At 37.4% G+C, this 19,274-nt stretch overlaps 1 protein-coding gene across 3 annotated transcripts in view; it reads right to left on the reverse strand.

Annotated features, from left to right (window-relative positions):
• Window positions 1–19,274, reverse strand: part of GRIA3 (glutamate receptor, ionotropic, AMPA 3) — a 276,738-nt gene that overhangs the window by 84,425 nt on the left and 173,039 nt on the right. For all 3 annotated transcript variants that reach the window (XM_008574539.1, XM_008574541.1, XM_008574542.1), the window contains exons 6-9: window positions 9,249–9,410; window positions 5,782–5,949; window positions 1,560–1,664; window positions 151–258 (exon numbers count right to left, since the gene is read on the reverse strand). In XM_008574539.1, the coding sequence (XP_008572761.1) occupies window positions 151–258; window positions 1,560–1,664; window positions 5,782–5,949; window positions 9,249–9,410 (543 nt within the window). The remainder of the gene's footprint in view (window positions 1–150; window positions 259–1,559; window positions 1,665–5,781; window positions 5,950–9,248; window positions 9,411–19,274) is intronic.

Raw genomic sequence — 19,274 nt, forward strand, 5'->3', positions numbered from 1 at the left:
TGACATTCTGTTCATCATCATGGCAAGTTACTTTGAGAGGTTCCTGAGCTGCCCTTGAACTTGAGGTCTTTCCTATGGGCTCAATAATGCTTTTCAGAAAACAGAACTCTTGCTGTACAGAAAGCCCACCTACCCTCTGTCCACGCTTACCAAAATGGTAGTCACTACTATGGTCCGGTTCTCTGCGGATGCACTGTCATTGCTGATTTGCTGATCCGAGAAAGGCACAAACCTTTCATACTCATTCCAGTAGCCAGCCTAGAAAGAGTAGACATTTGACCTGGATGCCTATTTTTCACTCAAAAAGTACTGCATGAAATTCAAGTGCTGTTGTGGATCAAAACTTTTTTTCAGTAGCTTGAGCTTTATAATGATTGACGTCCTGTCTCCCTCGGTCTTACCACTCCCACCAGGACCCCAACACCGACACACACATAGATGTTCTTTCCTGTTCCTTCGTCCTGGGGGTTCCTATCCCCACCTCACCCTTACTGATACTTTGTAAAATAATTTATCCCACTGTAGGATGATCTGCCTTCTTATTTATTTTTAAAAGTTTTTTTACTGAAACATACGATTTTACATATTTATGGAATACAGAGTTGTATTCAATACATGTTTACAATGCATGATGATCCATTCAGGGTAATTAGCATATTCATCATTGCAAAACTTAATCATTTTTTTGTGATGTGCACATTTGATCTCCTCTCTTCTAGTCATTTGGTAACATGCAGTAAATTATTGTTGATGATAGATTCCTGGGTCTACTACTGTATACCAATAGGATTTAAGCTGTCAATTTTGTGCCCATTTAAACTCCTATAACAGAAAAATAGTTTGTTTTGAACTGTGGAAAAGCTGGGAGGTAGGAAACCAGTGAGTATCATGTAGAAATGACACAAGATATTTTACATTCTGAGGTTTTATCAAATGGCTACTAAATTCCCATTTTATGCCTAACTCAATTATTATTATGACAGAAGCAAAGTGGTCGTTATAAAATTTAGCTATAGAGAAAGGTACTTTGTCCAGAGTTCTTTTGTTGGGTGAGTTGGCGAAGTGGAAAGATACCTATTTTCCAATTCTTCTGGTAAAACCATACATACTTTGGAAGCTTCCGTTGAAATAAAAACATGCTAAAACATTTGTGATTCCTTCTCTTTATTGTAGGAAGCTGTTAATAGCTTGTGAGTCTACCACTTTTATAGGATCAGCCTCAGAGAGTAGTCCTGCTTTTAAGATGTGTAGATGGATCATTCAGATTACAAAACAACTCCCTGCATCGTATCTACACTCTTCACTGAATGGAAAGGCAAAGATGATGCATGGAAATTTGCTTTGTATATGTTTCCTAACACCTATTTTCTTATATCTGAATGCTGTCACCTTCCAAGAGCCTTTTTTTTGAGTTTTATTTTAGTTTTTTTATTTTTGGCAGTTGGCCGGTACAGGAAACCAAACTTGGTGTTATAAGGCCATACTCTAACCAAATGAGCTAACCAGCCAGCCCAAGAGACTTATAAAAAATTTTTTGGATGTCTGTTTTGATTACTTACTTTTCGAGAGCCAGTGACTTTCATTTCATACACATCAATGGTATAATTTGTTCTTCGTCCGTAAGTGTCAAATTGGATGTTTCCAGTCATTCCTTGTACTTGCACCTGGTAGAAAAAGAAAATGTAAAGTTTTAAAATAGCACTTAATTATTGCCTTCTAAGTCTCTGAAATGAGATCCACTGACAGATCTTTGAATTTTGGAGAATTTTTATCTTGACTCATGGAGCTCTATCTACCAGATCAAGTCTATACAGATCTTCATTTCCTCTACAGTATTTTCTTGCTATGCCTTTTAGTTATGAAGTTTTGACTGGGTGTGAAAGGTGGTTACCTACATGATACAGTGAGAGCTTTACCACCACTTTTTCGAAGACCTGAAATTTCCATTAGTCTCTTCTTAAGAAAACTCTAAAGTCTCCTTCCTTAACTAGGGTAATGCATTCTTCTAAACTGTGAGTTCCTTGGGGGCAATGGCTATGTCTTACCTTAGTACTTCGAATACTGGAACATAATCTGGTTTCAGTAGCAGGCTCTGGAGCTCCTGAATTCATATCTTAGCTTCGTCACTTACTAACTGAATGACCTTGGGCATGTTCCGCAATGCTTTTTTAGCTCAATCTCCTAATCTGTAAAACTGGAAATCCTAGTATTACCTCAGAGTTGTTGGGAGGATTAAATGAGTTATGCGTATGTAATGTTTAGAACAGTATCTGGCACATAGTAAGCATTATAATACATGCTACTAGCTATGTTAATTATTGCTATTAACCAAAATGACTTTAGTTCTGTTTCTTGAGAGGGTTGTACAATTACCAAATATTACAGTGACAGGGATGAGCTTTCCCTCTTATTTAACCTATGCCCACTTACAGACAAGTAGCAGAGAGCTAAATCATTAAGGGATAATCTGAAGACTCATGAAATCTGTTAAATTGAAGGGGCCAGGAGTATGGAGTACTAGACAAGAGAGACAGAAGTACTAGAAGCCTGAACACCTGTTGGGATGCTGAATGCAGATTTTATGTATGTCACTTTTTTTTGCCGGGTCTGAGCCCATTATTATGAACTAATAAGAGGCCATCTCTGTTGGATGGAGAAATTTTCTTACTTATTTTACAGTGCAGGGACACTTGATGAAAGACCCTTTATAAATATATTCATTATTGTTAACCACTTGGCATTACTCATCTGGCAAGTAAGGGTCAAAGACTTCACTTCAAAGATAAAGAATCTGTCTCGTTTTCCTAGGACAAAAGTATGGAAAACTTTTTCATTGCTTATAGAAAATTACATGCTGTCAAACAAGTCAGAGGTGGTAATGGGCTTATGCTGCAGAAGGGAAAATCAATGTCAAATATTAGGAAACGTTTTTTTTAAAGGGAGGAGCTTACTCATCTCCAGTAGGAGACTGGAATTCCAGTGGAAAGAGAAATGACTAAAAACAAGATGATTGTCCAACCGACCCAAGAAACCTAAGCACTATTGTCAGCCTAGGCTTGTGGAAAAAGATGATGTCACACTTCTAATTAAAGAAAAGGACTTACAAGAGAAAGAAATTACTTATCCAGTACGATGGGACTGATGCATACTGTGACACATGAATGGTGCTTTATGCTCCATTTTGAGCAGTGAATTTTAGGAGAGAAGTTAGGCAGGGCAGAGACAATGGCATAGGATACTCATTAAGAAAATCCTTCACTACTGAAAATAGCAAGGGCTTCAAATCTCATTAAAAAATTGTATATTTCTAAAGACCCAGACTATCTGAACTTGATCTAAGAAATGGACAATGGTTAAGGTATTTCTAAGAGTTTCCAGACCCCATGATTTGAACATTTGGTGAGCAGAAATAGGATTGGACTACCATTCAGAGAGAAGTCTATTTTTGAAAATGTGGTCTGGTATCGAATGTCAGTGACAGTTTCTCACCATCCCATTTGGGATTCCTTGTTTAATCCATGGCACCCTGTGTAGAACTTAACCATAAACTTTTCATCATCTATGTATTTCTAGATCCCCTGCTAGAGTGGGAGCATCTTAAGATGAGAGACATTCTTTTTCTGTGTTCTCAGCAACTAATATAGTGCCTGGGATAGAGCAGGTGCTTAGTAAATGTTGACTGAATGTAAATGAGTCTCAATGACTTAGAATCTGTGACAAATATTTCAGAAGACTGTGCTGAGGCTGATCTTTGCACTACTTAGATTGTGAGAATGATTACCCAATTTGCAAGCAACTTTAAGATATTTTGAAGCATTTGTTTACATATTAACAATTTAAATGTAAGCTCCCTTCATTTTATCTTGTGTTTGCATACTAATATGGAGCCTGATACATAGTCGTAGGTGTTCAATAAATATTTACTGAATGAATGGTGTGCCTATTTATTCATTAAAACAGGCCCCTTAGGAGCCTCTTCAGGCAATGATTATGTTTGCCAGATTTCTGTGAAGGAAGAGAATGATTTATTGAGATACAACTATGAGCTAGTCACAATGAGGGATGTTTTTACATCATGCAATCTCACTTTTAATTAACTCAAATAAAATGACATTTCTTTTACTGTGGTAAAACATTTAGTACTTCAGACCAACGTCCCTTGCAGTCTCTCTGAATAGTGAACTTTTACTGAGCACTTTCAGAAAAGATTGATGCTTTCCAGCCTCTCTGGAGCAATAGGAAGAAGTTGGCCTGTAGAAAGAGGTTAAGCATCCTCTTGGCTGAGTGTTTGATCATTAGGGCCTGGCTTATAGTTGAGCTTTATCAGTAAGTTAGACATGCAGAAACTTTTCTGTGAAATGGTATGATAAATCTCATTTTTTCCTAACCCAATTAATCTCTTGTCCTTTATTCTGGTAGCCAGCTTCCTATTTAGGGAAGGTAGTTGTTTGTGTCATGAATTGGGAGTAAATTGGAGATGCTGGCTCTTGCCCCTTGAGGTTTTGTTGATGAAAACTCCTTTTGATTCATTCCCAGGGAGTTTTCTATTTCTCTCATCATTATGTTCCACCTGACAATACAAATCTTGTAATGCTATGAAGGTTGAATTTAATTAACTGCTCTTCAAAATTGTGCAGTGCTACCTCCACAAAACTACACTTAGGGCATTTGTTAAGGAACTGACATAATGACATAAAAATCTGCATGATGGGAGAATGAGTCATATCTCTTTCTTGGAGAGAGACACAGGGGCTACTAACCCCTTCTGATTGAATGCTTCCAACTTGGCAAATTTCAGGCAGCAGTAAGAGAGCCAACTACACAAAATGATGTACGCTACGAGGCTGTTACAAATCCTTTGTTGCTGGGTTGTGCCCAGAATTATTTTATCATTGCCTGTCTCTTTGTTTATTTGTATGTCTCAAACATCAGGATAATCAAATAAGTAGAAATAAGAGATTCTTGTACTCTTGAAGACTCATTTTAATGCACACAGGCGAATGTGGCATAAAGCAAAATATTCAGGATAGAGCTTTTGCTTGGAAAGCTGCAATGAATGGGTGATGCTGCTCCTAGTGTAAATAATGGAATCTGTTCAAAGGACACTGCTTGAAGCCTTAAATGATCTCCTACCCAGTAAATACTAAAAACAAGTGACCTATTTGACTATCTATCTATTGATTCCTTGTACTTTTCTTTAGGCTTTTTCTTTGCAGCATTGGGCAAAAGCCTCTTAAGTAGGCTTAGAAATGTATCATGTTCCTGCATTTCACCATGTAGAATAGTATAAGTGTTCTTTTTGACAACACAAATACTATCACACTGGCTCAGTTTCACAGTCCATCCAGGCTAATAATTTGTCTGTTGAGCCAGAGGATGTTGTTGTCCTTTCTAATGCCTATCTTAAAGTTAGGAGCATCTTATAAAATACCTCAACATCCCTAAAAATGTATTTATATAAGGCTTACATTTCTGAAGCTATTTACGTATTCAATTAGTAAGTTTTGAGGGTATTGAGTTCCATTTACTATACACAGTATAGCACAGGACTAGATATTCATTTGCCTTAAATTTACCATTTCTCAGGCTCAAGGAAGAACCTCCTATTTTTGGATTTCTAGATTTGAGTGAATAAATATCCATGCTCATCCTCTCTGCACACTCTGAGATTCTGTAGACACTGATCATATTCCATGTTGTATGTCTTCTCTCCAAATTGAGGTTTTATCTTTTTGTGTCTTTAGAAAGCCCTTCCACCCAATAACCCATTTTGGTTTTTACCATTTTCAGGGCTCTCTCAATATCAATTCCTTGACTCCAGGGTACAGCAGGATTTGCTAAGCAGTCTCCAGCACTGCCTCTCCGGGACACATCTACTCGCTGCCTCCTCAGATAGCGGAAAGCTTCTGCTATGACCAGTATTGCGTCGTGTGTCAATGCAGATGTATACTGAAATGAATGTATGGAAAACAAGATATCATGACAAATGACACCCTCAAAACTTGCCTTGTTCCTTATAATTTTCATTCATTTTCATCTCTTGCTCTACAAAGTCACCTACCTAATTATTTGAGTCAAGAGATCTCTCTGGGCAAGCCTGACTTTGATTCATTCTAGAATGATGCCTCTTAACTCATGTGTGTACACATAAAGATTATTAAGATCAAACAGCTCAAGGGAATCTTTCTTTTGCTTTCAAGACTGTATTTCATATTGAGTGAGTGACTACTAAAAGGCTGGGTCCTTTACAGAGGAAGAAATATGTGTGAAGTTAAAGGATGGCATGTATAGATTGAAGAAGAAACAGCATATCCTAAAGCAAGGCTGGGTTATTGCTGTTTGTAATAGAAAATTCAGATCTGGAGATTACTTAGGGGAAAATGGAAATAGCTAAGTTAGACAGCTTGAAATTAATTTGGAGGGAAACATTAATCATTTCTGTCTGGACCATGTTTCTGGCGAGCTAGGACTTCTGGCCAGCAATAAATCAATTTTTGTTTCCTTTGGGGTAGCAAAACCAAAGCTGGTTTTTGATTGTAGAAAATTACAATTGTTATTGAGTTTTAAATCTGATAACATTGACAATTCATAGGCAATACTTCATGATGCTACCTCTTTCAGGCAAGAACACTTCCTTTCTATTCCTTGGATGTATTGATATGCTCTACTAGGAATGAAGCCAGTCACTTAATATAAGGGATTTGATTATCTGCAATTTGAAATGGTGGGTGCTTTTTCATTAAACAAAGTATGATTAAAATAAACAGGCCCCTATTTTGCAGGGGTGACAAATATGGGTAAAATACAAAATACTGTTACTTTTTTTTTGTAGTAAAATGCCCTAGAAGATGTTCTCTCTCTGTATAGTATATACAAATATAATTGGGAGTGAATACATTGTTGTCTCTACAACTATCAATTTACTTTTCTTATTTTTCTCATGTTACTTTTCTTTCAGAAGCAAATCATTAAGTATGACTGTAACAAGAAGTGTATGTTCTTTCATGAAGAAAAATCTTTGTGTCTGCCCATCTTAGCACTACATAAAGCCAATATGGTGGTGATTTTCTTTCCAGATGACTGCATAAATTGTCAGCAATCTTAGTGTAGTTCTTTCCAAGTCATGCCTGAAGAGCTATGTAATTTTCTACTTTATTCAGTTTCAACTTACCAATGTATAAGAGTTCCACCCCCCCAAAACCCTAAAAGGCAAGGTTTATAAAATATAGAGTAAATTATGCATCAGGATTTTAATCTATAGACAATTTTATTTCCTAATCAGAAATATTGAACATCAATTTTTAAGTGGGCTTTTTGTCTGATTGATATGGTGCAAGGCTTTATAATGACTAGTACTAAGAAAAAGTAATCTGAAAGTTATAACCATTTATTTAAATATTACATTTTCTTGAGTTATTTAAAGCCTGAACAGTTCTTCTCAGCAGGCTCTAGAATATTACGTTATACATACCAGGCATTATCAATAAATAATCCAGAGCTGAGATTGTCCTCCTTCTCTTTTGTACAAGCTCTCCAACTTCGGAGCAGGCATAAATTACTCTGTGGTACCCTTTATATACTTTTTCCCCTTGTCCATTTTCTTGTGCCTAACACAGTGCCTGGCACATTGTAAGTATACCCTAAAATACTGAATAAATGAATTCTCTCTTCTATCTATTGCCTGCTAAATTTAAGGATCACATAGCAGTGTGGATAGGCAGTTTTATGAAAATCTAAATTTGTATAAGCTCACCTAAACGCAGGAGGAAGATAAATATCAGTTTAGTACATAAAAAAGATTTGATTATAAAGTATTCATCATAGAGATTGTGACCATAATTATTGAAACAAATTAGGACACTTGATCTGACCATGGAGCAGAACGTTTTTACTGAAAAATTAAATCAATCAATCAATCAATCAATCAATCAATTAATTAATTTTTGTCCAGGATAATTAGTATATTCAACATTACACAATGCAATCATTTTTTGTGGCCCTTTACCAATTTCTCACTAACCACCCCCCTCTCTCCCACCTCTAATAACCTCATTTCAGAACAGAATGTTTTAAAATGGGATTGTCCTGGAAAAATCTGGCATGTATAATCATTACAACCACAAGGTACCACTTAACTAGTGAGTGGCTGAATTGAATGAAAAAAATTGCTTAACTCACAACTTTTCTAGAACATGCCAATTGTTAAAAATAAGGTCCCACTTGTATTATATTCTAATGTGACCCATTTAGGGTGGACTTGCATAGGTGGCACAGAATGGATCTCTGCCCTGGTCTGTATTTCCTACTGTTCTCCCCTATTCTGTTCTTGCCAGGGAGGAAGGATATGAGGATGGGTATCCTGAAATCATGAGAAAGGAGATCTCCCTCTCCCCTTTTCTTTTCTAGGGAAAGGTCTTGAGTCTACTTTGGTCCCTCATCTTGTATCACAGAAATGGTACATCCTTTCACTATATCAGGAAGGAAGAATTTAAAGTCAGTGTCATATTTGAGTCAATACACTGAGGGAATGAGATACTTAAAACATACATTTGAAGGATTCTTTGTGTAACCTGAATAACTCCCTTAATTTATCTGTTTTAATTCCTGACTTTTAAATAATAGAATTTCTAACCATAGGGGAACACATATTAAAAATGTACACTTTTAAGGATGGCTTTCTGCTTTTAATATTCTTATCTTGATTTTGCAAAAATGAGCAATTTAGGTAATCTAATTATTTTTTAAGATACTTTTGTAGGCAGGAAAACATTTCCACTGAGTATACATATAGGCAACACACACTCTGTATTAGAGCCTAATTCACTAGGGGGTACTAAGATTCATGGAACTTATTAACACAAACCAATCACATAAATAATGTAAAATCTAATTTTCTGTTTCAGACTATCAGTCTTCCTTACCTATTCCCACTGTCCTCACCCTTTGCCTGGCTCAGGTTCTTATAATATTGCAAATTGTTATGAGCGTATTACAAATGAAATTCATTAAAAATTAAGTTAACTTATTCCCAAACACTGGGTTTTAAAAGATCTCATTCTCAATAGCTCCTTTATTCAGTGGTTTACTTTTCAAATGCAATAGCATCACCTGCAGTTGCTTTTTTTAGTGTCTTTGAATCACTTCTGAGGGAAGACCACTTGATCACAGGATGGCCGTAAGTATTTAAGGGCCATACTGAGAAGCTTTGAAAAGCTGGCCCTAGGTTTCTACATGCTGTGGAACATTACCTTTAGTGGTGCATTCTTGGCTTCAGGGAATTCCCTTTCATCCAGCCTCACCCAGCGCTGTATAAACTGCTGAACCATAGGGTTTTCGTTGTTGACAATCTGGAAACCTGTAATGTTAGCTCCCCCATGCATGACTCTTTCCAGCAAAATATCAGTAAAACCCTGGAAAAACATTGAAATGGGATCGTGATTGAGGCAGGTTGTGTATTCTTACTCACCACATCTGTTAGAGTGCTAAGGATGAAATTCAACTCCATCGCTAGGATCGCTTATTAGCAATCAAGAAAGCCTTGGATATGAAACCAATTCTTTGGGTACTATGTCTCTGAAACTACAGGCATGAAAGAGAAATACACATTCTTCCATTTTAGTGCTGTGTCTTTATTTAGTGTAGCTGCTGCATGGGCAAATGTACGTGCCAACTTCAAGCAAATGTTTTGATTTGTTTCATTTACCTGTATTTTCAGTTTTTCTTTATTGAGTACAAATACAATGCTTTATGCAACTGGAAAATGTTGAAAAAGTTTGACCCTAGCAAGGGGTATAAAAAACACCTTAACATGCTAAACACAGCAGATTGCTTCAGATTCTAGTGATAAGTACTTTAGACATTCGTGATCTGCAGAAATGCCATTGAACAAAACTGACAGCTTGGTTGTATATTTGTATGATGGTACAAACCTCAGGGTACATCTCACATGTAACCCTAAATGAGTCTTGGCATCTACTGTATACCATCCACCATTTTCTTCTTAACTTGCTCTGGTTACATTTGTTGTCTCTGCCACCTAAGCCTCCTGAAGGAGTCTCTCCAGCGTTCACACCTAAGCCATCTCCATTTGGGCACCACCAGCTCCATTGGGCATTGCTATCTTCTGGGACACCTGGCCCAGGAATTGCTTCTAGTTGTGCTGGATACATGTCTCTTGCTAATTGTTGCTAATGTGTTAGGGTCCTCAATGGGCTGAAACCAGCATTCCTCTTCATAAAGAAAGGAGGAGAAATTCTTCTTCCATTCTTTAGATCCCCATTAACATTGAAATATGGAAAATTTCAAATACACATAAAAGTTGAAAGAATTGCACAGTGAACACCCATATAGTCACTACTCAGAATCTACAATTAATATTTTTCTAGCCACCTATCAGTCCATTTTATTTTGGGGATGCATTTCAAAGTAAGTTGTAGACATTAGTATATTTCACCCCTAAAGACGTAAGCATACAGGTTATCTTTTTTTGTCATCTGAATTTCAGCAATCTAGATAAAAGATGTACTTTCACTGCTTCATTTAAGTGAATTGAACAAAATTCCAAAATTAGAATGATGTATCATTGTCTCTTACTTAAATGTTATACTGAATATACATGTTATTAACTAGAGTTCAATATTTATTTGTAGTTCTTTTCTTTCTTCCTTTCTTAGTGTCAAATTTATGTCCAATGAAATGCACAAATCTTAAATGCACCACTTGATAAGTTTTGATAAATGTATACAACTGTATTACCTAAATCCCTATCAATTCTTTAAATTTTTCTTTTTTTTTTGCATTCTAAAAAGTTTTTAATGAAGTATAATAATCATATAGAGAAGTATATACAGTAAAATTCACTCTTTTTGCTGTTATTCTGTGAGTTTGTACAAATGCATACGGCCAAATAACCACCACCAAAATCAAGATATAGTACAGTTCTTCCACTTTGTAGTCATCTTCTCCTCTCATCCACAGCCCCTGGTAACCGCCGGTCTGTTTCCTGTCACTATAGTTTTGATTGATCTTCACACATTGAACCAGCCTTGCATTTTCAGGATAAAGCCCATTTGGTCATGATATGTCATCCTTTTTTATATTCCTGGATTTTGTTTTCTAATATTTTATTGAGAGTTTTTTCATCTATGTTTGTGAAAGATGTTGGTCTGTAGTTTTCATGTAATATCTTTATCTGATTTTAATATCAGGTAATGCTGGCATCATAAAATTAGCTGGGAATTATTCCCTTCTCTCCTGTCTTCTGGAAGAGTTTGTATAAAATTAGTATTATTTCTTTTTAAACATTTGGTAGAATTTTCCAGTAAAGCCAACAGGGCTTAGAGTTTTCTTTGTTGTAAGGTTTTTCTTTTTTTTTGTTTGTTTGTTTAAACTATGATTTGATTTTGTTATAGATGTAAGACTCTTCAAGTTATTTTTTCTTGCAGGAACTTTGGTCATTTGTGTCTTCCCAGGAATTTTTCATATCATGTAAGTTGCTGAATTTATGTACCTAAAAAAGCTCATAATGTTCTCTCATTATTGTTTTAATGTCTCTAGGGTCTGTGGTGATGCTCACTCTTCCATTCCTGATGTTTTTGCTCTTATTTTCTTTTTAAAAATTGACATATAGTAATTGTACATATTTACAGAGTACATGTGATAATCTGATATATTATACAGTGTGACTGGAATATCTACCACCTCATACATTTATCATTTCTTTGTGTTGGGAACATTCCAAATTTTCTCTTCTAGCTATTTTGAAATATACAATAAAATACTGATAACTATAATCACCCTACATGCTATTATTGAACACTAGAACTTATTCCTCTTACCCAACCGTATTTTTGTACCCATTAACCAAACTTTTCTCACTCCCACCACCCTACCCTTCCCAGCCTCTGGTAACCACTTTTCTACTCTCTGTCTCCATGAGATCAACTTTTTTAGCTCCCACGTATGAGTGAGAACATGCGGTACTTGTCTTTCTGTGCCTGGCTTATTTTATTTAACATAATGTCCTCCAGGCTCATCCATGTTGCTGCAAATGACAAGATTTCATTCTTTTTATGGCTGAATAATATTCTATTGTGTATATATACCACATTTTCTTTATCCATTCATCTGTTGATGGACATCTAGGTTGATTCCACATCTTGGCTATTGTGAATAATGCTGCAATAAACACGGGGGTGTAGGTATTTATTCAATATACTGATTTCATTCTAAAAAAGTTTTTATTGAAGTATAATAACCATATAGACACTTGATATTAGCCAAAAGGCTGAGAAGCAATTAATAATCATATAGAGAAGTGCATATATCTTTAAGAGTATATCATGATGAATATTCACAAATTGAACACATGAATGTAACCAATATCCTCCAGTCCTCCTGGTGTGCCTCTCCGATCATCTCCCCTACCTCTGCTTCTTTTACTGTTACGTTTTTTTTTAAACATGGGTAACAAGGCAGTTTTAGAAAATATTTTAGTGAAACAGCTTTTTCAGTTATTACTTATAGTCTCCTTTCTCTTCCTTTCATAAATGAGGTATGAGTCAATGGAGACAGGACAAGAAGCCAAATTGTTTGCATCACTGAGAATCATTCCTTCTTTCTGATAACCACAAAACATTTAAAAAATTAACATTAACTTGTTTGGATGAGTTTTATCCCGAAGGCCTCCTTCATGAGAGAAACAAGACTCACTATTTTCTCCCACTTGCCATCCTCTGCGCTAAAATCAGCAGAGGAGCTAACTTGTGTATAAAATCTAACAGAGGCTACTGTTGGGGCATAAGCCTAACTGTTACCCAACTCTGCACTCCCATCTCCTAAACATATATACACGTAAAAAGCTGAGGATAAAACTTTAACAAATGGTTTTAATTCATTTACTACGTCAAACCATATTGGTTAACTAACAAATGTCATGCAAGAAAATCAGCCAACTTCCCATCTGCCTGCTAGAGTAGGTGAAGGGTGGTCTTTTGTACTTGGCCTGTATCTTAAAAGCCTAGACTAGAAAAATAGAGCTCCCTTTCTTGAAAGAAAGGGGTTGAGAGTGCTTCTGTTACCATCCTGGTCCTCAGGGTCAAAGGCGACATCATGCACTAGAAAGCAGTATCTCCCATTTTGATAAGCATGACACTCCTGTTTACCTAATACCAATAGCAATGTAGAATTAACAAAAGAGACAGAGGGAGAAAGGATCCCAGAAATCTCACTTCTGCCTTAAGGCCTGAGAACCAGCACTTCAGTCTGTTTACTGTCTACTATGTCACTCTTTTCTTAAAGATGTGGCCCTTGCTGATTTTTTTTTTCCTTGGGCAGAGAAACAAACAGAAGAGGTCCAACTCAAATTTATCTCAGAAATCACCTCCACTAATTCAATGTAAAGACACTAACCCAGAAAAAGAGACCATAAAACACACAGAGTATATGAAAAGAGAAATAAAATGGTGGTGACATGGAAGGTCATGGTAGGTTGATAAAAAGTTGAAAGAAATGTTCTGATTCGGGGGGAAGTTGGCTGGCTCCTGGTTCACTTTCTCCTCCTGTCTGATTATTTTAAGGCATTTCACTTGTCCATAACTCTTGTCAGAATCCACTTCTTGCTTGGCTACACAGAAACCTCAAGGTAGGAATACTGAGGCTGAAACTAAAAACTCTGTACAGGCATTAATGCAATAGAAGTGACCTTCCACAATCTGGGTGATAAAGGGGAGAATAAAAGATGATAGACAGTTACAGAAATTAAAAGTTGGGGTACAAGTTCTGGCTGAGGGCAGGAGTTGGCTGACTCCTGGTCCACATTCTCATATTATCTCACTATTTTAAGGCATTCCACTTGTGTACAACTCTTGTTAGATTTCTCTTTAAGAGTTGGCCACAAAAGGACCTCAAGTTGAGAATACTGAGACTGAGTCTCCCTGAAACGTCTGTAAATACACTCGCACAATCAAAATGAACATTAAACATTTGAATGATAAAGGGGAAAATAAAGAGAGGAAGGTCAGTGGTAGAAAGATGGAAGCTAGGAGAGATGTGCTGAATAAAGGGTAGGAGTCAGCTGGCTTCTGAACCACTTTTGCCTAAATTCAATTTGGTAATGCATGCACTGTAGTCCTTCACGAATTGCTACCCATATTCTATGGTGAGAAACCAGTCTACAAAGACTGAAAACAGAGGTCTGTTTTTTCTCACAGCCATAGCAAAGACACTGACAGGGGAGAGGTGACCATAAAACATAGTTATTTTAGGAGTGAAGATCTTGGCAAGTGTCAAGATAATAATATATAAATGTAAGGATGTAAGAGGGTAAATTAAAAAGGGGCAGGTTGTGGCAAGAGGAGAATACTAGCAGTCCATTTTATTATAAATGGCAGGAGTTGCCTGCCTCCTGGTTCACCTGGTTCCCTTCTAATATACTTTAAAATATTATGCTTTTCTGTTACATATTTCTAGATCACACGGTCAATATGCACAAGCAGAGTGTGCAAGGTACAGGAGAGTGAGACTAGATTCTTTGAACGACTTCAGCAAAGACACTAACGTAGGAGAGCTGAGTGATACATATTCAGGATGTAAGATGGAGACTGAAGGAGGAGGATAATGGGATGCTAAGAACGGGGATATTAGCTGTTCGTTTTTCCATAAAGGGCAGGAGTTGGCTGGCTCCTGATCCTCCTTTACTTCCTACCACAACATTTTAAGGCATTTCACTTGTTCACAAACTGTTGATAGTTCTCATTTCTTCAGCTGACCACTTGTCGACTCAGAGATGGGAATATCTTGCTGAGCTGACTGAAATCTCTATAAATAAAATAACACAACAGGAACAGCCACAGAACATCTGGAAGGTGAGAGGTGAAAATAGATGTGCAAAGGTTATTGGTAGAAAGAAGAAAGTTAGAAGATAAGTGCTCACTAAGATGAGGAGTTGGCTGATTCCGGATTCACCGGTTTCCCTTCTAACGTGACCCAAAGCATGCCAGTTTTCCATCACATATTGCTAGATTCTGTGGGTGATTCGCATACACAAAGTCTGCAGGCACAGAAAGGTGAGAGTAGATTCTTTGGACAACTTCAGCAAAGAACTAATACAACAGAGTTTACCAACAAGTATACAAAATTTAAGAGCATTTAGAAAAAGACCTGGGTTGTGGTAAGAAGTGGAATAACAGGGGACCAATTTTTTTTTTTTTTTTTGCTATGGGCTGGATTTGGCTGGCTCTAGTCTTGCTTTTCTTCCTATTGCATAATTTAAAGGTATTTTACTTCCTCAAAACTCTTCCTAGGTTTTACTTCTCTTGATCATCTGCAGACATCCAGGTGGGAATATTTTCCCAAGCCCCACTGAAATCTCTATAAATTGAATAACTTAACAGAAATAACCACTGCAAACCTGGAAGGGAACAGGAAAAATGAATGTGTGGTCATTGGTAGAGTGAAGGAAGGTAGGAAAATGGTGCTGACTATTGGGCGAGAGTTGGCTGACTCTTGGTTTACCTGTTTACCTTCTACCATGTTGTCTTTTCCATCCCATATTACTAGATTCTGTAGCTGATATGAGTAAACACATTCTGCAATGTATAGAAAACTGAGATCAGAGTCTCCTAACAATTTCAGCAAGGACACTGATGTGGCAGCAGTGAGCAACCCATATCCTGGAAGTAGAGGGAGAAAGAAAAGGCGGGTGGACATGTGGTAAAGAGGAGACTATTAGGGGAGCATTTCTGTATGAAGGGCCATAGTTTGCTGCCCCTGATCCTGCTTTGCCTCTTGTCACAACATTGTAAAACACTTCACTTGTTTATAAACTTTTTATAACTTTCACTTCCTGAGCTGACCCCTTGCAAACTATAGATGGAAATAATGAGTTCAAGTACCGCTTAACCCTCTATAGAGACAATCATGCAGTAGAAATGTCCACTGAACACCTAGAAGATAAAAAGGAAAATAAAAAGGTCAGGTCAGTGGTCGAACGTAGAGATCCTGTCTAAGAGCAGAAGTTGGCTGGCTCCTAGTCCCTATTCACCTATGATCTCATTTTAAAGGCATTTCCCTTATCTATAACTCCTGCTAGATTTTTCTTTTTGAGTTGACAACACACCAACTTCAAGTTTGGATATATGCATAAATGCCAAGTATCTCTAAAACCTCTGTAAAAAGACTAACATAGCAGAAATGGCCACCAAACAGATTAAATCGGTAAACAGATGAAATAAAAGGACAAACAACAACAGTAGAAAGAAGGAAGTTCGGAGACAGTTGCTGGCTGAGGGGCAGAAACTGCCTGACTCTTAGTCTACCTTCTATTCTATTGCTTTAAAATATATTCTGTTTTCTCTCACATATTGCACAGTCGATGAAATTTTGAAAACTGAGGATTAAGGCTGGCTGGTTAGCTCAGCTGGTTAGAGCATAGCCTTATAACATCAAAGTCATGGGTTTGGGTCCCTGTACTGGCCAGCCACCAAAAACCAAAAACAAACAAAAAGAAAATTGAGGACTGACTCTTCCTAAAGCCTCAGCGAAGATACTAATTCAAAAGAGCTGAACCTTCAACAAGTAAGTGATGACATGAGCAATTGGAGAAAAAGAGATGAACGGTAGGCATGGTTGTATTAAGGGAGAGGTTCTGGCTATGGCGCAGAAGTTGCCTCACTCTCGGCTTTCCTCCTCGTATCCTTTTATTTTAAATCATTATTCTTGCTCGTAACCTCTTGCTAGATTTCCTTTTTCGAGCTTCCAATCCACAGTCTTTGAGTTTGTAAAATTGAGGACAAATCCCCTAAAATCTCTGTTACGACGTAAGCTCAACAGATCGAATCACTAAACATCCAGTAAGTAAAGGGAAAGGAGGAATGGGAGAGAGTGTCAGGATGGGAGATATTTTTTCTTTTTCTTTTTTTTTCTTTTTCCTTTTGGTAATCTTTTCTTGAAGTTTGCCACGAAAATCTGCACTTTTGGGAATTTTTGGTCCCCTGTGTTCCCTAAACCCTATAATTATTGTAACAGAATTGGCCATCCAGCACTGATCTCTAGCAGGAGAAGGTTGAGAGTGGAGATGGCTCTTATTTGAGCACCTATGGCTAAATGGTTAGTTTCCTAGCTCCTGGCAAAATTTTTTCCTCTCATATTATGATCTGCAAATGGGACTTGCCACTCGGCTCTTTTGAAAAATTGAAGTCTCTGGCCTCCCCGAAGCCTTTGTAAAATTGTCCGCACAGATTTTATCATCTGTAAAATTGGAAAAGGGAAAGGATGGGGGTAAGGTATGGAGACAGATATTTTAGGAGAGAGATTCTGGCTAAAGAGTGGTGTTTCTTGCCTCTTGGTTCCTTATTTCCTTCTTTCCCAGTATACCAGCAGTTAGGGATGGCCCAAAATCCGCTATGTAGAGAATTTAGAGTCCCTGGTTTTCTAAAACTTCCGTAAAAATCTAATAAAGCAGAAGTAGACTTTCAACTCTCAGACCCCAGAGGTAAAAGAGGAAAGAGATGGGGTTGAAAGGAGTAAGGTATGGTAGAGAAAGGCATGCCAGCTATCTCAGATTCCACCCCAGTAGGCTGCCTCCTACTTCCAGAAAGTTTCATTCTCACTTCTCCTTCCTCACAGAAATACCTAAGTGGGACATAGCTCCCTGCTGTAGACTGGATGCCCCCACTCTCCAACCTCACTGAGGCTTAATCCCCACTGTAATCATTCAGGGCGGGAAATCCTATTATGGTAATTGGAAAGTGGGGCCTTGAAGAGGTGATTAGATTGTAGGACCACGCCATAGTGAATGGATTAATAATGGTGGCCAGGGTATGGCTCTGAGGGCTTTAAAAAGACAGTGCATGAGGAACTATCTCTCTGCTGTCTCTGCTTCACCATTTTCGCAATGTGATACTCTGCAGTTACTGTCACCACCACCAAGGTCTTCACCAGCTGTGTTCCCTGGACTTTGGATTTCCTAGACTCAGAAACTGTAAGCAATAAATTTAGTTTTCTTACAAATCACCCAGTTCTAGATATTTTTGTTATAAGCAACAGAAATGGACTAATACACTCCCTCAGCCAATCAGCTCTGACCAGTCCCACGAGGCCTCTTCCCGTCAGATACACTCCAACTACTGCCACTCAGGTTTCTCTCTAACCCATAGGCCCAGCCTTCTCCTTAACAGTAGTTCCCTCTTGTCCACAGTTTCAGATACCCATAGTCAACTGCAGTCTGAAAATATTAAATGGAAAATTCCAGAAATAAATAATTCATAAGTTTTAAACTGTGTGCTGTTCCAAGTAGTGTGATAAAATCTCATGCCATCCTGCTCTGTCCCACCTGGGACATGAATCATCCCTCTGTCCAGCAGATCCATGCTGTAGACACTACCTTCCCATTAGTCACTGATAGCTGACATTGTCTGCTCCTGACATCCAACCATGGACATCTTCATGGCTCAATGATCCAGAATCATCCAAAGCAGATGATCCTCCTTCTGACTTAATGTTAGAAGATCAGTAGTAGCCTAATGCCTGGTCACAATAACTATGTCATTCACCTCACTTCATCTCATCTCATAGGTATTTTATTGTTTCACATCATCATGAGAAGGGTGAGTACAGTACAGTAAGATATTCTGAGAAAGAGAAAGAGAAAGTGTATGTTCACATAACTTTTATTACAGTATTGAGTATCATTATAATTATTCTATTTTATTATTAGTTATTCTTAATCTCTTACTATGACTAATTTATAAACTTTATCATAGGTATGTGTGTAGAAGAAAAGACATAGTATGAGGATACTTCAAAAAGCTCATGGAAAAATAGGATTAAAAGACAGTATGAATTTTTCCATGAAAGTTTTTGCAGATCCCTTGTATATACTCATCTAGAGTTCAGTACTATCTGTGGCTTCAGGCATCTACCGGGACTACAGTACTCCATTTCCCCCCCCATATCATGAATACTACTGTGAGTAGAAGTAGTGCAGTGACTCAACAGCAATACATGTGAACGCAGGCCAATTTTTTTTTTTTTTTTTAATTATCAGAAAATCCATGTCTTCAGAAAAAATATGTTTGATTACTGGTTTAAATACATGATAAGTGAGCTTACAAGTTTTTGCTCGTTAACTCATGTCCTTGGCTCAGAACAAAATTAACTTATAATTGAAAGTTCTTAAGTCTTTTACTTTGTTCTGACTTTTGTTTCAGAGTTTAAGTGCCTGATCTGAGCACTTCTTCCAATGGCAACTGCTCAGGAATCCCACCCCCCCCCCC

The sequence above is a fragment of the Galeopterus variegatus genome, unplaced genomic scaffold (assembly GCF_000696425.1).
Source record: "Galeopterus variegatus unplaced genomic scaffold, G_variegatus-3.0.2 Scaffold1061, whole genome shotgun sequence".
Classification (NCBI taxonomy): Eukaryota; Metazoa; Chordata; class Mammalia; order Dermoptera; family Cynocephalidae; genus Galeopterus; species Galeopterus variegatus.